Here is a 17968-nt window from a genome sequence, read left to right as displayed (position 1 = left end):
ACACAAAATCTAAAGTCCCAGAATAAAATATGATGCATTTTAAGAGGTCAGGACTGATTTAAAGTGAGGCATTTGTCATTTGACCACTTGACTCATATAAATGTCCACACAACAGCAGCACCACTTTAATGTATTCAGGCAAAGAGTACAAAGAAGCAGTAGTGAGTATGAAAAAGCTTCAACTTTCAGTGTAGAACACAGAGCTACAGATGACCTGGTCTAATTTTTTTTTAAAGTTTTCATCCAGTATTAAGCCTTCAGCAGTGTTAACCACCCCTACAATGTCATAAGATTTAGTTAAGAGGTGGTGAATGACACCAACAGTGTAAAATAATTTATTACGGTTTTGAATATAGCACTCAATTTTTTTAACCCTTTAATAGTCATGCAAACCAGACAGAGTCCTGGCAGAGCTAGCGTGAGAGGTAATGAGATGTGAGGGGGGGTAATTAGATGAGAGTGTAATGCATAATTTTTCTATGCTTCAAACAGCCTGACACAAATCCATTTGACACATTGCCAATAGGAAGACACTACATACCCTGTATTTCATCTCTTTTCTATTACATATCTGATTTAGAACAAACACTGCAAAAAAACATGTTTTGCAAACACTGGAAAAACACTTATCTATTTTGTCGGTTAGGCAGCTGAAAAAACACTGATAAGCACTGATCTCAAAATGTTTGGAATGGAAAACATCAAGTTAACACCACTGAAATCCATACAAAATAAGCACTGAAAATAGGACAGACTATACGTACTGTACTAAATATTTCTGACTTAGGTGTCTATGTGTTGCCTCATTCACATCCTCTACCTTATAGTGTGGATGAAAAATAACCGGTACCAAATTTCAACATGTTGTGCAACATTTCAGACATAAGTTAAACCCATTGATGTATCTATCAAAGCCAGTTTTTTCTAGTAAAGATATCAATTTCGTGACGATTACTGTATAAGTGTTACCCATCTCTGTTGTCTGAGGAGCGGCTTGTACTGTTAAGCAGATATTTTTATCTAGGGATTATAGGGCAAGGCAACTTACAAATGTAATATTATCTACGCTTATTTAAATTAAAAATCGCTTTGGCTAATTTTGCAGTTTTGTGTGGTATAATAGATATTTTGTATCTGCCAAAAATCTTTAAAAATGTAAGGAAAGCCCAGACCATAGTTAGTATTTTGGAGCAGTAGTTTCCCCCCACAACATACCTAGCTACCATCTCACCTACAACCCTAACTTTCTTCCCTGCCCCATCCCATAACCACCTTGACCCTTTCAGCGTATTAAATCACAAGGAGACCATACTTGCATATTAAAAGTTTCTATTACTGGGTTTTTTCATATGTACTAAGAGCCTACTCTATTCCAGCTCAGTGGACCCACCTCGACTCCCTGTATATTATATATATATATATATATATATATATATATATATATATATATATATATATATATATATGATGCTCCCTGTCCCACTGAAGAGTCAGGGCACTCGCGAGCGGGTGCAGTTTGCGGTAATGGGTACCCGCAAAGGTATACAGCTCAGCCTCGGAAACGTGATATCCAAAGAACTGCACTCGTGGAAACCAAAGGATTGCAGTGCTCACACCAAAGTTTTAATCACACTTGTCAACAAGTGTGATTAAAACTTTGGTGTGAGCACTGCAATCCTTTGGTTTCCACGAGTGCAGTTCTTTGGATATCACGTTTCCGAGGCTGAGCTGTATATATATATATATATATATATATATATATATATATATATATATATATATATATATATATATATATATATATATATATATATATATATATTATACAGAGTCCTGCAATTTCTTTTAGAGGGCTTCTGAACATGTAGCCAGACAGAAATTTGAATAGCTCCAGTTATTAGGCCAACAATGAACGCAAAGGTGTTGAAGGGAGGGGACCATCTCTAGTGAACAGCTTAACATGGTGAGAGAGCACATGTAATTGTATTAAATAATGTAAAGGGTCTGCTCACATCTCCTGTGCAATAAGCAGTTGTAATGATACTATTCTCTATCATCCTTTATCTGTTCTCACTGCATGCTAAATATGCTAATAGACTGATCATGCTGTCTCACTCTGGTCTTTCTCTCTCTCTGTTCCTCACTAGCCAAGGAGCACATTCGGCGTAACCGTCAGAGTCGGACCTTTCTGGTGGAAAATGTCATAGGAGAACTTTGGTCCGAGCTGGAGGAAGGTACTGTAGATAGTCCTATCCTATATGCTCTTGCTAGTTAATGATTTCTGGCAATCTACATTCTCTAAATGTTGTGGTGCTGTTTTGTTTATTTTTCTAAAATATTTCTTTGGCAAACCTAAACATGGACAATCTTTTCAAAATGGCACCTTTTGTAGAAGACATCAGGCATGTCAATACTTCGTCCTTCAAAATAACTGCCCCTTCTAAAGAACAATCATTTTAATATGATATTCCTTTCAAAATGGCTGCTCTTTATCAAACTGCTGGCCTTGTCAAAATGGCCACCCCTTTGACAGCATTACCTTTTCCAAATAGCTGCTTTTTCCTAATGTCCATGTGTTTTCCGTGACAGTCTTTAGAAGCATTACTAAAAAGATATGCATAGTTTTTTTTTTCCAAAAGATATTTTACTTGCCCACAAACCTTGCTTCTATTGTAACATTTGGAGACATGTAGGAAGGAGATTTTGCAGCCAAAAGAGAGAATTGTTGTTGACCTTTTGCTTGCAATTGTTTGAGTGTAAGAGGGAAAAGACTACACAAAGTTAACATTTTTGGGAGTCTCTCTCCTTAACAAGGATAGTATGAAAGTGCTTAAGTGTTTGAAGGAATTTTCCCCTCCCATATTTCGTGTACATAACAAACAAATGTTAGTGGGTTCAAACTATGTAAAAATAGTGCCTACTCCAAGTTTATCTTATAGAATTTAGCACACTGCAATGCCACTTGCGTGTCCGTAGCTCTTCCAATGTTTTGCCTGAATTTCCTTTCATTTAGCTCACAATTGTAGGGAGCAGAACTTGATACCATGGGGAATGGCGGCTCTCCTCTGAGGCTCAGAGAAGGAAGGCAAGGCCTTGCCAGATTTCTACACTTTCCAGCCTCATTTTTCTGAAACAATTGATCGTATAGAGGATCGGAAGGCAAGCTGCACCTGCAGCTTTGATTCCTGACGTAGAGAGTTGCCATACAGCGGTGCAGCTCATCGATTTGTTTCATGTGCTTTCAGAACAATAACCGCGCGACCATCTTGGAAAAATGCCCAATATGCTTTAACAAAGACATAATTTCCGACTCCTGAATCAATGAGGACATCAAATATACATCAAATTCTGCTAGGTCTGAGACAATCTTTTTCCCTCTTTGTGACTTTCATTTTCCCGCAGTTTTAGACTGATTTTTGCTTAACCCACTCTCAGTATGGATTGAGTTGAGGCACACCCATATTAGACAAGGGGACAAGCTGATGATATACTATTTTTGTCATATCCTTCTAGAATAATAAGAAAATATAACGCCTGGGATACCTCATCAGGGCTGAATGAGAACTATCATTAAGCTAACCACACCCACGTCACGTGCCTTCTCAGACTGGATCCTTTTCAAAGACCTCATTATCAAGGGAACAGAGAGAGAGGTGGACCGAGGGTCACTTTCAGTATAAAGCCCCCCCCCTTTCTATATCTCTATGTCGAAGTTCAAGTAGGCCAGACACTTGCTATACTCCGAAGCATTATTAACCAACCCTAATGACCCTGAAGCTTCATCTGCTATGGCAAATACACAGGATATCCCAGAACAGCTATGGACCCTCTACTCAGAGAATTGTTGGATATTAAAAACTCAATCAGTTCAGTAAATATTGCAGTGTCTGCCACTATTCGTGAAGGGCAATCTTTAAGGAGCAAAGTCAACTAATTCCAATCATGCATGCAACTTATGGACGGATGCGTTGTCGTATCAAGACTTGACAAGCTCCCTGAACCTAGCCAAGGCATCTAGTATCTCCGACAAAAATCAATTAATCTGGAAGATCAAAGCAGGATAGACAATATCAGAATTATTGGAATGTTTATGTAAAGGAACACCAAAGCACTAATTTAGTGTCGACTATAGTATGAATTCCAAACAGTAGGGATTGAGTATAAATGGGGGTACAATTTATTAACAGGTTCAGCAATCTTGTTTTCTTATGTACATTCCACTTTGACAATTCTTTTTCAACAAACAGCCGTTTGTTGAAGTAACACTTTTCCTTTATATAAACATGGTATACAGTTGGGATTCTTTGATCCAGTTTGTACATAACACCTGTGGTAGTACTGTCCCTTATTCTGGACCCACAGAGAACGCTTGTTCGTAACGAGGTGTGAAAACTAAACCACTACTACCTGTTTCTATTGATTAGAATATTGGAATACCGGAACAATCCGAGAAGGAAGCTATTTTTCAAATCCTCACTAATATGATTCCTACACTTATGGGGATCGCTTTTGCACCCCTGCTTGAATTCCAACGTGCCAACAGAGTACGCTCTCAGAACTCTGCTAGATTTCAACAACACCATCATATACAGGTTTGCTGCTTGCGCCATCAACAGGCACAACAAATCATCACAGAAGCAAGGAAACACAGCCCATATCTATATGACAAACATCAGTTTATCATTCCCGCAGACTTTTCTGCTCCAACCAACCTCAAGAGGAAGCCGTTCCTAGCTCTTCAACCTAAAATAAAGAAGAGAGAAATCAAACATTGACTGTTGGAACCAGCTACAATATGCATACCTTACCAAGGAAAGCCTAAGGAATATCTAGACCCAGACTATTTCAAAGTTTTTTTTTAATTACTTGGATGACATTGAATCAACCATGGAATATAAAGACCTCACCTAGCTGCCACAACCAAGGAGTGAAGGGGGATGCTTCTGAACTGGACGAACATGGCTGATGAAAAACGGACTCAGAACTGGTCCCATGGTGGCTATCATAAAGCTTGGAAGTTGTTGACACATCTAGATCACATTTGAAAGCTTAATTCAGGAACACTTGTAGAACCTGATTATTGTATTACACAGACTTGTAATGTATTATTTATATTATTGTTCTCCCCTTTTTTTCTTTTCTTTTTCTTGCACTGTTACAGTTAGGCTCATAATGTCGGAGGCAGGTGTATATATAGTATTATTGACATGCTATTTTCTTTTTTATGTTTGCTGTACCATGACCTTTCAAGATAATGTATGGTGTTATTATCTCATTGTTAGGATTCTATCTCTGATAATTGATAGTCAACACACATTTGATATTGTTCTTTAAACCTTTCAAGATTGGTGGCCTTGCCTACCCCTAATCCCACGTGTCTCATACCGCACACCCACAGAAAAAAAGTTAAAACTGGTAGTGGAGTGTACAATACTGTTTAAACATTTTGGGTTGGACACACGAATAGAACATAGTATTCAGAGAGGAGCTTGAGAGTCCCCTTTCTACTCCGACGGACGGACAAAACGCCAGACCGCTAGAAGCTACCAGGAGGCAGAGTGCTCCTTTACGGGGGCCCTGTGAGCTGCGAGACAGCTCCTTAACGTGGCTGGACCTTTAACGTGGTAAAGCATCCACCGAGTCGTGGTGGAGAGCCGCAAGCTGCCCCACAGTGCGGCGGAGAGCCGCGAGCTGCCCCACAGTGTGGCGGAGAGCGAAGAGCCGCAAGCTGCATACAGAGAAAGGCATTGGCCTACATCCTGGCGATTGCTAGTGACGGAATTGCCGTAGATAGAGGAGACACACATTCTTCACGCCCGAGCAAGCCGAGTAAGCAGAGCTGAGCCCCTGTCTCCGTCCTCAGCCCCGTCTTGCCACACCCCGCGCAACGGGGAGAGCAGTGGAGAGTTTTTGGGGCGCCCGCTTCAGCTGGCTGATCCAAGCAGCGGGAATCTTTGCACCATTGCACCTGTGACACGTGATTGACTGAGCCAGCTTGAGTCTTGTCGGGTCGGAGCAAAGAGTCCGGAGGGCCAGAGCCAGGGGGTGAGTTGGAGTGAGGTGCCTTGTCTGTCTGATTTGTGTCTGTAAAAACCTCGCTGCTTCCTGCCCCCCCGCCTGCCCCCTCCCCCCCCCGCCTGCCCCCTCCCCCACCAATTGCCCCCCCACCGCTGCAACCTTGATTTCGATCTCGACAGCTGTCTCCCCTTGCAGAGAACAACACTTCTCACTCCTGTAGAAAGGAGCCTTAAAGTAATGATCGGTCGTGGGTTGCAAGTGTTAGAAGGCATTTAAGGTTTTCTATACTTTGCAGGACAGCCCCACCCTCGGAGAAGGACAAATAAGGACACTAAAGAACATTAGAGCAGTGGAGTGGGGTTGAGAAGTGAGCAGTGATCAGAGTGCTCAGAGGACCTGGAGAGGCATCAGGGGTCGGGAATCACATAACATCCCTCCAACCCCTCCCCCGCAGCCTCCACTTACACCATTCCTCTCCCGCTTTCTGACAACTTCTCCTCTAGCAATTTGACATCTGTCGCTTACCCCTGCATGCTCCCCCATGTTGGTCAGGGATAGCAGACACCGTAATCTTTGTCTCCAACTTAGACTTTGTATCTTCAGGCCTATCAACCAAGTTCAATGACCAGGCGCTTGCCAGACTCCCATTGCGCTGAACAACCATGCGGACATGGAATGCGGGTCTGATCCAACCCCAGTCCAGCTACCACCCTCATAAGTCTGCAAGACACCAAACAGCCAAGATGTTATATCCCCTTGGCAAAGATAGTACAAGACACAATCCAACCTTACAGGATAGGACCTCACAGGATGGGAAACTATTGGGAGAGGAACAAACAAACTCTCCCCTAGTTTTCAAGTTAGCTTCTAGGACGGATACCAAGAACACAAATACAAATACAACTACAAAGGGGAATACAAACATAACTCAAAACCTGAGTGAACATGTCGAAACTGACAACAGTAATAGAAATAGAAACCGCGATAGCATCAGCATTTGCAGTAGAAACTGTCCTAAAGGCAACAACGATATCATAAATTACTTCCAACAACTCTCCAAACAAGGTAATTCCACCGTCTGTGGAAAATTAGTTGATGCATCTTCCTACGAGTCTATGACAGACACCAATGGAACTATTGCCAACACACCACCATGTACTGCTAAAAACGAAATCTTGAATCAAATCTCTTGCGAAAAGTTTTTATTGTGAAGGGCGGCAGAGCACAAGCTGGAGAACACTCAATCCATCACAGCCCGCTTAGATTCAATTATCCAGGAATCAACACATTGGTGCCCACAAACTCGGATAATGGTCTCACGGAAGCTTCACTTACCCCAGCTCCTTTGGAAAGTGGGATAAACAAGGAACCCCATTCTTTAATACGATATACCACGGACATTAAGGACAATTGTTTACTTCCGAAACCTCAGTCGGACCCCACAATCCTCCCTTTTACGCCCATTAAACTGGGTGACGACGACGGGCCTTTCATCAAAAGAAAATCCTGACTCAGATTTGGAGCAAAGTCCAATAAACGCAAACGAACCACGGTCGTTCGAGTTAAAACCAAAACAGAACCTAGTCTGACACCACAAAGAATAGAAAACCATCTTGCAATGATTAATGAGGCTTTGATTTCAAGGGGGAACGCAGCAATAATGCACGCGGCTAAACTAGACATCCAAATACACATACTGCAATCAGTAGCAGCCTGATTTCTGGAGGGGATTTAAAATTGGAACATTTAAACTCCCTAATACGTAGAGCACAGGCGGACATAGAGGTAAAGGTTAAACCAAATGATTGCAGGTGTTCTCCAATACTGCAGACCTTGGGAAACTCCCAGAAATAATGAACAAACTAGTTACAGAACTTAAGTGTGAGGCGAACAGATGGATGAGTAACACAACACGCTCTACTCCCCACAACTCAACTCAGAGAATGAGTGCAAAGCCTACAGATAAAGAAAAAACAGGACAAAAGCTACGCACGCACCACTAAAGCCAATACTAGATCAAACTAACAAAATAATTATAAGCGATACGGAGTCCACTTCGGACCCACATCAATGGTTACAGGACAACCAGGATAGCCTAGAGAAAACACAGGAAACTCTTAGCAACAATAATAACGATCTAAAAAGCCCATTGAGCATTAATACTTTGGCTTCAAATTCAAACTCACTGTCAAAATCACAACCTCGCCAAACAGTCGATAACAGTCCTGGAAAACCTGATGACCCAAAACCTCCTCCCTTAGTACTACAATCTTTATCAAGGAAAAACAAGAAAAAACTGAAAAAGTTAAATAAAACAAAAAAAGATAAGTCCTTTAAAAGGGACCATCAAGCATTGGTTCGCACCAGTAAACCATGACAACAAAGACAACAGCAGTGAAAACCAGAAGGGTTGTGATCAGATACAAAAACCAACTACTGCAGATCAAAATAGAGACACACAAATAAATGGTATAGCCAGCATTGAAAAACTTCCACAGAGCCTCTTATGCACCTCAAGTGAGAATCTGACTAAAATCACTACTGAAAGATCTCCTGCGCCCAGTGACCACTTGAGCAAAGCACAGGGCCCTCAGATCAACGAGCCACGCCAAGACATCACTTACAAATTTAACGCCACACATCCAATTACCTATAATGACCCCCAAATTGAAAGCACATTTAAAGCCCAACGGGAGAGAATCATCGTCCAAGTAAGTCTCAAAGACTGCCAACTTGCCCCGGACCGCACTATCATCTCTAGGACTGAATCGCATACTCACACCGCAAACACAAATTGGACCAGGGGTGCCTCGGTTCTTTGCGATAATCCCATACAGAACTTAGTGAGCCCTTGGAAACTACTAAGGCTCCTCCCAACTCACTTAACCCTTGTCAGACCCCTGGCATAATCTGTGAAACCCTAAAAGTCTTGTTATATCCCGAATACACTTCGCAGGGGAGCTGGGACATCCTCAACAGAGGGACCCTTTTGAAGCTCTGCGAAAGCATTCCAGATCTGGAGAATATCAAATCTACAGATATCGAGAGGGTGGCTTTTTCCAGCCGAGGGCCGACTGAACTAAACGAAAAAACCGAGATAACCTTCTCCAATCAGACCATGGCGAATGCTTTGAAAGTATACAAAACACAACTGGACAATTGGGGTATAAAAATTAAGCCTCCTCTAGCTACCCAATATTCAGAGATTTTGAAAAATAAAGGGCTAAATGACCAACAGGGAGATCAAGATTTGAAGCAACAGGAAAGCACGAACAGCAAACACCTAACTTCACTTCCCACCAGATCGATCTTACATGGCTCTATAGGTGGCACACAAGCAAAACAGCGGAACAGCAACTCAATCCAAATCATCAAACACACAGATGGAGGTAATCGTTCCTGCATAATTACGGGACATAGCAGCAAGGATTGGACCTGGCTTCCTCGGGCCTTTATTTCTAGCTCCTAATATTAATATTGGCTATTTGTCAGGCAACCACCCGGTACCAACCAAAATTACCACCGGCCACCTCCAGCACAATAGCTCTGCTGCGAGTAATCAAACAATCATTATAATGTATTGGAATGTCGTCGGGATACAAAAAGTTTTGCAAAGTCCAGGAGCAGTCACACCCCTAGCAGGACCAGATATAATCTGCGCACAGGAAACATGGGCTACCTCTTCAACACCAATAGGGGACTACGCGGAATATTTCAAACCCGCAAAAAAGGCCAATATTTTCGGGAGACCGTCAGAGGGCATTTCAACATATGTCAAGCACGCACTGAAAGTAAACTTTTCAGTAATACAGAACACATCCGACATGTTTTTGGCTGGTATTTTGAAAGGCCTGACTACGACAGACGGCCCAACATCAATACTCCTAAACAATGTCTATTACAACCGCCAGGGGCCGGGTTCAAACAACAAATTCAGCCGGCTATTAAACGAGATTGAAACTCTATTACTACGGTATGCAGGCATGGACTCAATTAATCTGGGCGATCTCAACATGCATGAAATAGGGCAAATGACCTCTGAAAATCACCATAATGGAAGTACCAGAATATTTAATGCCCTTATGTGAGTCTATAAGCTGGCTACGACACACTGTTTAACCACAAAAGATAACCCAACAGCATTGATACCACCAACTTACAACAACCATACAACAATAGTTTACATTCTACTAAGCGAGAGCTTACAAAAACACATGTCAAACTATAAAGTCCACCCCCGATTTGAAAGTGACCATGCTGCCCTTACCTTAGAGTTGTCCATTAGTGCGAAAACACGGTGTACTCTTCGCTGTATTGGAGCTACAAAGGGAGAAGAGTTATACAGACTCCTTAGAAGAATCAAATGGGGACCGTCTCCGAGCCATAAGTTTGCCTCATGGAAACTAACATGGAAAGGCTGGCAGACTGGCCATAATGACAAGGGCAGAATTAGAGAATGGGGCTCACTCGCATATGACTTAGCCTACCAGCTTCGAGTGAGCGATAATCAAAGAACCCATGTCAACTCCGCTTACAAATTGGCATATCAACCAGAAATCAAGAAATGTTCAAGAGAACTTAACTCGAAACGTAGAGCTTATCGAGCAACCAGATCGGTGACTGCAAAAAAAAAAATACCTAAAACAAGCGGCAACGCGACATTAAACAGTGGTCTGGCAAGCAAATCGTGAACTTACAGAGCAAAAATGGCTGAAGATTTTCAAATTGCTTGCCCCCAGTAAAACTCAAGAGTTCTGGCAATATATAAATAAGGTAATCCATAGAACTTCCAATTGAGAGAACTCACTTGATGCAAGTACTTGGTCAGCCCATGTAAAAACTCTCTACAAGAACGATTCAAAGAAATACCCAATAGAAATAAAAACTTTTGGGTAACACCTAAATAAAACATTGATTGAATCCATGGACCCCCCAGCCGATGCCATAGTTGCTGAAACACAGGCAATACGAACAATTTTGAAAAAAATACGCTACAATGGCGCCCCCGGACCAAATGGCCTGCCTGGCTCCCTCTTCGGAGAGGTTATCTTGGGACAGTTGTATGCGGAGTGTAGGCTGATGGTGGACGTCCCACATTCCTGGAGGGGATCTCTACTACATCCAATTTATAAAAAAAGGGCCAAACACAGACCCTAAGAACTACCGCATGATTGCCTTATTGGATGTGGAGGGCAAGGCCTATGTAAGGACTCTCCTGATGGAACTAGTGGATTGGGTCAGTAAGGAGAATCTGCTTCCTTTCTATCAGACTGGGTTTCCTCCGGGAGGCTCCACCCTAGATAATATTATTGCCCTATCATATTTAGTACAACAAACAATGGCTCGGAATAATCAGCCGCTTTTTGCCTGCTTTATTGATTACACAGCAGCTTTTGACAGGGTAGACCAAAACATCTTATGGAAAAAAATGGCCTGTTGGAACATCTGCCCGAAAATACTACAAGCCATTAGATCTCTGTATACGCAAACTTGGGTAAGAGTCAAACTCTCGTGTGAAACAGCCACAGAAAAAATCAGCACAGATCACAGGTTAAAGCAGGGCTGTGTTCTTGCCCCGCTGCTTTTTAATTTATACACAGCAGATCAGGGTGACACTGCACGGAGCAACTCTGTCAACTCCCAGGATTTCGGGAACCAGAATCCAGTTGATACAGTATGCAGACAACCTGGTCCTTTTGGACCATACTAAAGTTGGCCTTCAAAAAGGTCTAACAGCACTAGCAGAGTATAATGCCAAAAACAAGCTGCTTGCAAACCCAACGAAATCTAAGATAGTGATCTTTGGCCGACATTCGAGAAAGAAGTTAATGAAATGGAGCCTGGGACCATTAACATTGTCCAGCACAGAATCGTACAATTATCTTGGAGTATGGATCAGTGAAACAGGCCGGCCACAGGCCCATCAACACAAGCTCCAGCAGAAAGGCAAAATGGTTACTTACACCATCTGTAAACTTATTGCCACCTTGGAAAGTCCAACAACCTCGGCTATACAACGAGTCCTGAGGGCAAAATTACTACCTTCCCTCAACTACGTGATACAGGCGTTTCCAGGCAAATTGGCACAAGACCTCTAAAAGATCAACTGTGCAGCCTTCAAAAAACTATTCTGTTTACCGTCATGCACAAGAAACACTCTAATTTGTTTGAAATTTAATCTTAACCGACAATCTTTGGAAGAACTGGCAAGTCTGGCAAAATACTTTTACTTAACCACTGTGGCCCCAGAGAACTCAATGAAGTTTGTTATAACAAAATATTTAAAAACCCGGGCAACCCTTGATCAACCGGTCTTGCCACTGCTAAAGACCTCTTGAACTTTGCTACAGAGAACTGGGACCCCATCATAATTACGTACACAACTATCAAAACATCAATAAAAAAGCAAGTAAGATCATGCTCTCAAAAACTGGATATTGAAGCTTTGTCAGCCAGAGGCTTCCACGAGACCCAAAGTTCCCTTCACACATCACATGGCCGCAAACCTCACCTTACACAGCCGGTGGGGAGGCACCCCTCCAAAGGATTCTTGCAGCTAGACTGCAAGTGCATCCTTTAAAACATCTGTATCCTTCAGTGAAAGTAAGACCAGCAATTATAAAGTGTCGCCTTTGCCATTATAAGCGTGAAACATTGGCTCACGTCTTACTATGCTGTCCCGCCCTGTTGTCAATTCTGCCGAATCCATCTAAGGCCCATTCTCCTCCAACTGGGCACGCGGGCGGCAAAGGAGGCAGTCCTTCAGCTATATTTGCTAGATACGGTGAAGCACATGGCTAATTTTGCGAAGTTCATCTATCATGCCCGACAAGCCCTAATGGACAGGTCAACTATGGCACTGCATGGAATTCATCTGGAGGAAGGCCGAAATGCAGTCCGGTCCCATCTAAAAACTTGTCCAGTGCAGCCAAATGATCTATAGTTACTGCATTTAAAAAAAAACACCAAATGGTGGTTTTAGGATCATGCCATATATACACATTGTTATTTTAATCAATTTTAATTATTCTTTTTATATTGATTGCTCCTTTTTGTATTGGTTTTTATTAACCACACAAATAAAGTGTCCTTGTCATTGGCCTAGTATTCATATCCATTCTTCTGATAACTACTAGAACAATAATGCTACTTACTTTTTCTTAAGTGAATTACTTTACACCCAGAGACGACACTCATATTGATATTTAAATTCCACACTACAACTAAGACTATATTATATAATCTTAATCACTACACCCATTACATGCTCTCTTCTTTCACATAAAAGGATATAAACTCTCATCCCACCAGCTGAATTATATACCTTTGTCAACACCATGCAAACATCACACACAAGACCGCTTAAAGTTGTGTCTTTGAATGTCCATGGTTAAACACACTTTATTGAAAGGAAAAATATACTTATATGGGTCACAACAAACCTGATATTGCATTATTGCAAGAAACCCATTTTACCCACCATGAAAGTGAAAAATTAAAACAAGATTGGGTGGGTAAGGTCATAAATGACCAATACAAAATACAAGGACTCAACACCTCAAATAAAACGTGGAGAAGCCATTCTTTTTAATAATCAACTACCCTACTAAGAGATGCCCATAGGTTGTTGGGAGCTGGAAAGGTAGTATTGCAAGGCATGATTATGAAGGATGTAGCAATTGCAAAAAAATACACGCATTTCTAGAATTTGCTTAGCGAATGAAATCACAAATCTTACCTCCACTTATTCTCAGACACAATCGCTGGACACATTGACAACATTACTTGCTGCTTAATTTTCTCTTAATAGCCTCCATACAAACCATGCTGAGAAATGTTTATTTTGCATTTGTCAGCGCCATTATGAAAGAGGGGAGAAGGCTGGGAGGCTAATGGGCTGTCAACTTCCTGAAGGAATTTTTACTGTATCTACCCAAATTGTGAAAAGATGCATACAAGCCTTTGTTTTTTTGTTGAAATATCCATTTTATTTGCTGTTGGAAATGCATAATTCTTTCCAATGTAGATTGTTCCAACAATTCTTTTCACTTTTTAGTGATAATCCATAAATAGTCATACATATTTTTAGTTGTAGTTCGTAAGCAGCTGACACGTGTTTTGCCCCCTGGTAGCTTGATAACCTGTGGCTTTCTCAAGGCTGCAAATAAACAAATACTATGACTGAAATAAATCATAGTAGCAGAGTAAAACATTAGAGTCCATCACCGAGCATGTTGTAAAGTGAAGGGCAGAACTTGTGGAGTGGTAATTCCTTAAGGAAAAATTTGGTACGGGAAAGATGCCTCACAGTTAAATGCAATAACCGAACGTGAGAAAAAGGTGAGAGAGCCGCAAACTTTATAGTCTGTACAAGGTGCTATTTTGCTTTCTAAGCAAATATGTTGTACTTATTTTCTTTCTATGATGGTGAGCGTGGTTTCCTTACAATCTCATAGCAATTGCTTGGTTAGGGACTTTTAGGATATGGAGGTAAGGCATACGGCATGCATAATTTTTGGTAGTTTGATGTGTTGAACTTGCATATGGTACTGGCATGCAGCTCTAAGCAAGGTGTATAAAATAATTAAAAGGCTTTGAAAAAGGAGAAGTTAGGCTGCAAATGGAACCCAAAAAGTATAGTAAATTTGTGAGAAGGCCAAGGACCCATTTACTATATACTAATATCAGGATTGGAATACCTTTTTCTTATAAGTTATACATTTCCACAGTGTCTAAATCCACAATAACAATAATCAGTTTCAATTCATGATGCCATTTCGTCTAAAGACAAAATGTAAGAACAATTGTAGGTATTGCTGGACAATTACCATTTCGTGAAAAAGGTTGTGAGAGAAGGTCCATGAACAAATGAATTAGTGACTCGTAACCCATAGCTAGTTCTGCAATATCAGAAAGTACAAACTGTTGATGACTGGTTATCTTCCTAAACACAATTCTATTTTAATAGCGAGGTTTTCAATCATAGTAGTAAGGCCTAATATGACAAAGTCATTGATCTCATAAAACATAATATCTTGAAACTTGATTGGGGTACTACATAGGATTCATGGTAAACGTAAAGTAATGTATGGTTGAATCCTGACTTGTCTGAAACACCGGATCCCTGGTATCTATTGGTTCATTCAAACAGGACCTAAAAGTTTGAATAGTCAAAAAAAATCATTGTGTAGTAGCCAGCATAACTTAAATGCGTAGTGAAGTATGGTTAAGTTATAACATGTCTCAATGATCGGACCGGGGGGTTTTCTCTAAGGCAGAGGAGCCTCGCCCCACTGCTCTTTGAGCAGGAAAACTAAAATGATAATTACTTGGTTATTATCATTTTATTTTTTGCAGGTTCGGGGCTAGGTTAGGGCGGGGCTGGGCTTCAGGAACAGGGGGAGGAGTGGTTTGTACACACTGAGTGCCCATGACTGTTTGGCCAGCCGACTGGGACCGGCCAAACAGTAATGCGCACTTTGCATGTTCCCCACCAGGCTGCATTACACAACCTGGTGGGGAACATGCCCATGCCCCAAGTCCCCATCTTCGTGCTGATCCACAGTGCTCAGACCAATAATTGGCTTAGGAGAGCCAATCAAAATGCTGCATTGCAGCGTTGTGATTGGCTATGGAGAGCCTGGATGCTTCCTGGTTCCTCGACTCCGGAGAAGCAAGGAGAGACGGCCACCAGAAGAGGTAAGTGTTTTTTAAATTCATTATGCACCTCCCGTTCCCCGACCTTCCCCCTGCCCCTCCACCATCATTCCCTGCCAGCTGTTACTGGATCAGACCCTTGGTATCAATTAATATGTTTACAGAAGAATATGAAATTATCATATAAAATATCAAGTAAGGCATCATGTGTAGGACTCAACATCAGTTACAGTGTAAAAATGTTGGAACACAGTGGCCTCAGCCACGCATGTTCCAGCTACGTAAGCGCTACAACGCCTATTTCTTAACCACACTTATGTGTGGATACGAGGGTGTTTGTGTAAAAAAACCTTTTCAATGTGGTAAAAAACGAAAGTTTTACCAGTTTTAAACAAGCTATGTGTTTGTCCTGTGGGTTGTTCTGTCCCCCCTTCCCTTTCTTTCTGGTCATTCCAAAAATCAAGGAAAATGTTGCCTTGTGAAGCATAGCAGGGATGGTTACTTGAACTATCTGTACTTCTTGAAGAACTAGTCACGCAGTAGTGTAAGGTACAGAAAATTCTTTCTCAGTCCTAATGAATTGCCAACAGACCCCCTTAGGGGCTGGGTGAGGCAAGAAACATGTTGACCACGCAAATTCACAACATGAATACTCCATAGGACCATTGCATCACACACAAGCTACACTGATTTTATTTAGGTTAGGAAGCCCCATCAATAAAGTTTAGTAATACCCAGCATCACTAAACCTATTTTAACCACCCCTTTCACTGCACTACACTACTTATCACAGTCCATATACCCTCACTCACTCAACGGCTTTATCACAAAAAGAACTCCGCCAAAGAACCCATTTGCGGGCCGGCCGGACAAGGAGCATGCCCAGATGATGAAGCATTACACCTCTCAGTGTGTGTGAGGGCACGTACTCCAATTGGATGTTATTCCACTGACCTGACCATCTGTCCCAGGAACTGCACACCCTTGTATGCAATTACTACAGAAGGTAGTAAGCGTGTTGGACCTAATCAAAAGCTCCTGTTCCTCTTGTTTTGATGAATCATTACATACCCCCATAGTGTAATTGTCAGGTCTGTAAACTGTGAACAGGATACATTAATCCTTTCCTAGAGTTTCACCCCCAGCAGAGATATTCAACAAAGCATGGAAGGCGCTGAAAACATAGCTGATAAAGGACTGATCTGGTGCAAAATACAAACAAAACTCCCACAAAGTAAGATTTGAAAAGACAACAGACAGTTCAAACATTGAATGGCATTTTAACAAACTTTGAATTCAGAATTTTTTAAGTAAAAATATGAAAACCTAAAGGACACCACAGTACATTAGGGGCTTCTGGAGAAACCTGCTGCCCTGTTACACTTTTGTCTCAGTGAACCTCTTTCCTTTCCTGTTGTTTGGGGGACAATTTAAAAGGGTAACTAAGCCCACTTCTTTATCTGAACTCTCTACAAAAATGTTTTTTTTAAACTTTGGATATTTCTCTTTGAAACACAAGTGTTCTAGAATCTTTCAAATTGTTTGAAATATTCTGTTAATGAACTTAAATAGGAGTCTGATTTAGAGGTTTTCCGACCAACAAACTCTAAAAAGTAAGTAACATTTCCTTATATATTCCCAACTCAATTTAATTAATATTTTGTAGCCACCTGGCTCTCTACCTGCAGCCTTAATGGTACATTCATTTTTTTGCAATAAATGTTTGTCCATTGTGTTATTTTATTAGCTCAGACACACTAAGTGATAGTCATAAATGTTACAGCAGGATTACGTCTCCTGGTGCACTACTTTTTCAGTTGTGTCTTGGGGATGTGATGTACTCTGCCTAGTGTGATGCATCATAATTGTGTGCCCAGAAGGAGTTTAGGAGTGATTTTCTTGTCTAATTTTTCTAATCTCTTCCCCAGGTGACCGATACGTGGTCGTGGACTGTGGAGGAGGGACTGTAGATCTGACCGTTCATCAGATCACTCTGCCTCAGGGACATCTGAAAGAGCTCTACAAGGCCTCAGGTAACAGAACAACCTCTTATGCCACTTTTCTTGTTTCTTAAATGTTTTCACTGTGCACAAGGTATGGGCTGCACCATCTTTCAATCAATCAAGCAAAGCATTTGTAAAGTGCAACACTGACCCCTCTAGGGGTATCTGGGTTCTGTATCTCTGTCGAAGAGCCAGGTCTTGAGTCTTTGTATGTAGTCTGCCAGCAAGTGGGCTGTAAGAAGCTGGAGGGGAAGGTCATTCCAGGTTTTGGCAATGATGTAGGAGTGGCG

At 41.5% G+C, this 17968-nt stretch overlaps 1 protein-coding gene across 1 annotated transcript in view; it reads left to right on the top strand.

The window, feature by feature from the left end:
* The window catches only part of HSPA12A (heat shock protein family A (Hsp70) member 12A), a 420841-nt gene that overhangs the window by 371772 nt on the left and 31101 nt on the right, over positions 1–17968 (top strand). The window contains exons 8-9 of the mRNA XM_086922909.1: positions 2148–2234; positions 17604–17708. Of these exons, the coding sequence (XP_086779035.1) occupies positions 2148–2234; positions 17604–17708 (192 nt within the window). The remainder of the gene's footprint in view (positions 1–2147; positions 2235–17603; positions 17709–17968) is intronic.

Source organism: Lissotriton vulgaris, chromosome 5 (genome assembly GCF_964263255.1).
Source record: "Lissotriton vulgaris chromosome 5, aLisVul1.2, whole genome shotgun sequence".
Classification (NCBI taxonomy): Eukaryota; Metazoa; Chordata; class Amphibia; order Caudata; family Salamandridae; genus Lissotriton; species Lissotriton vulgaris.
The sequence above is the reverse complement of the archived record's forward strand: the minus strand, read 5'-3'. Positions and strand labels throughout refer to the sequence as shown.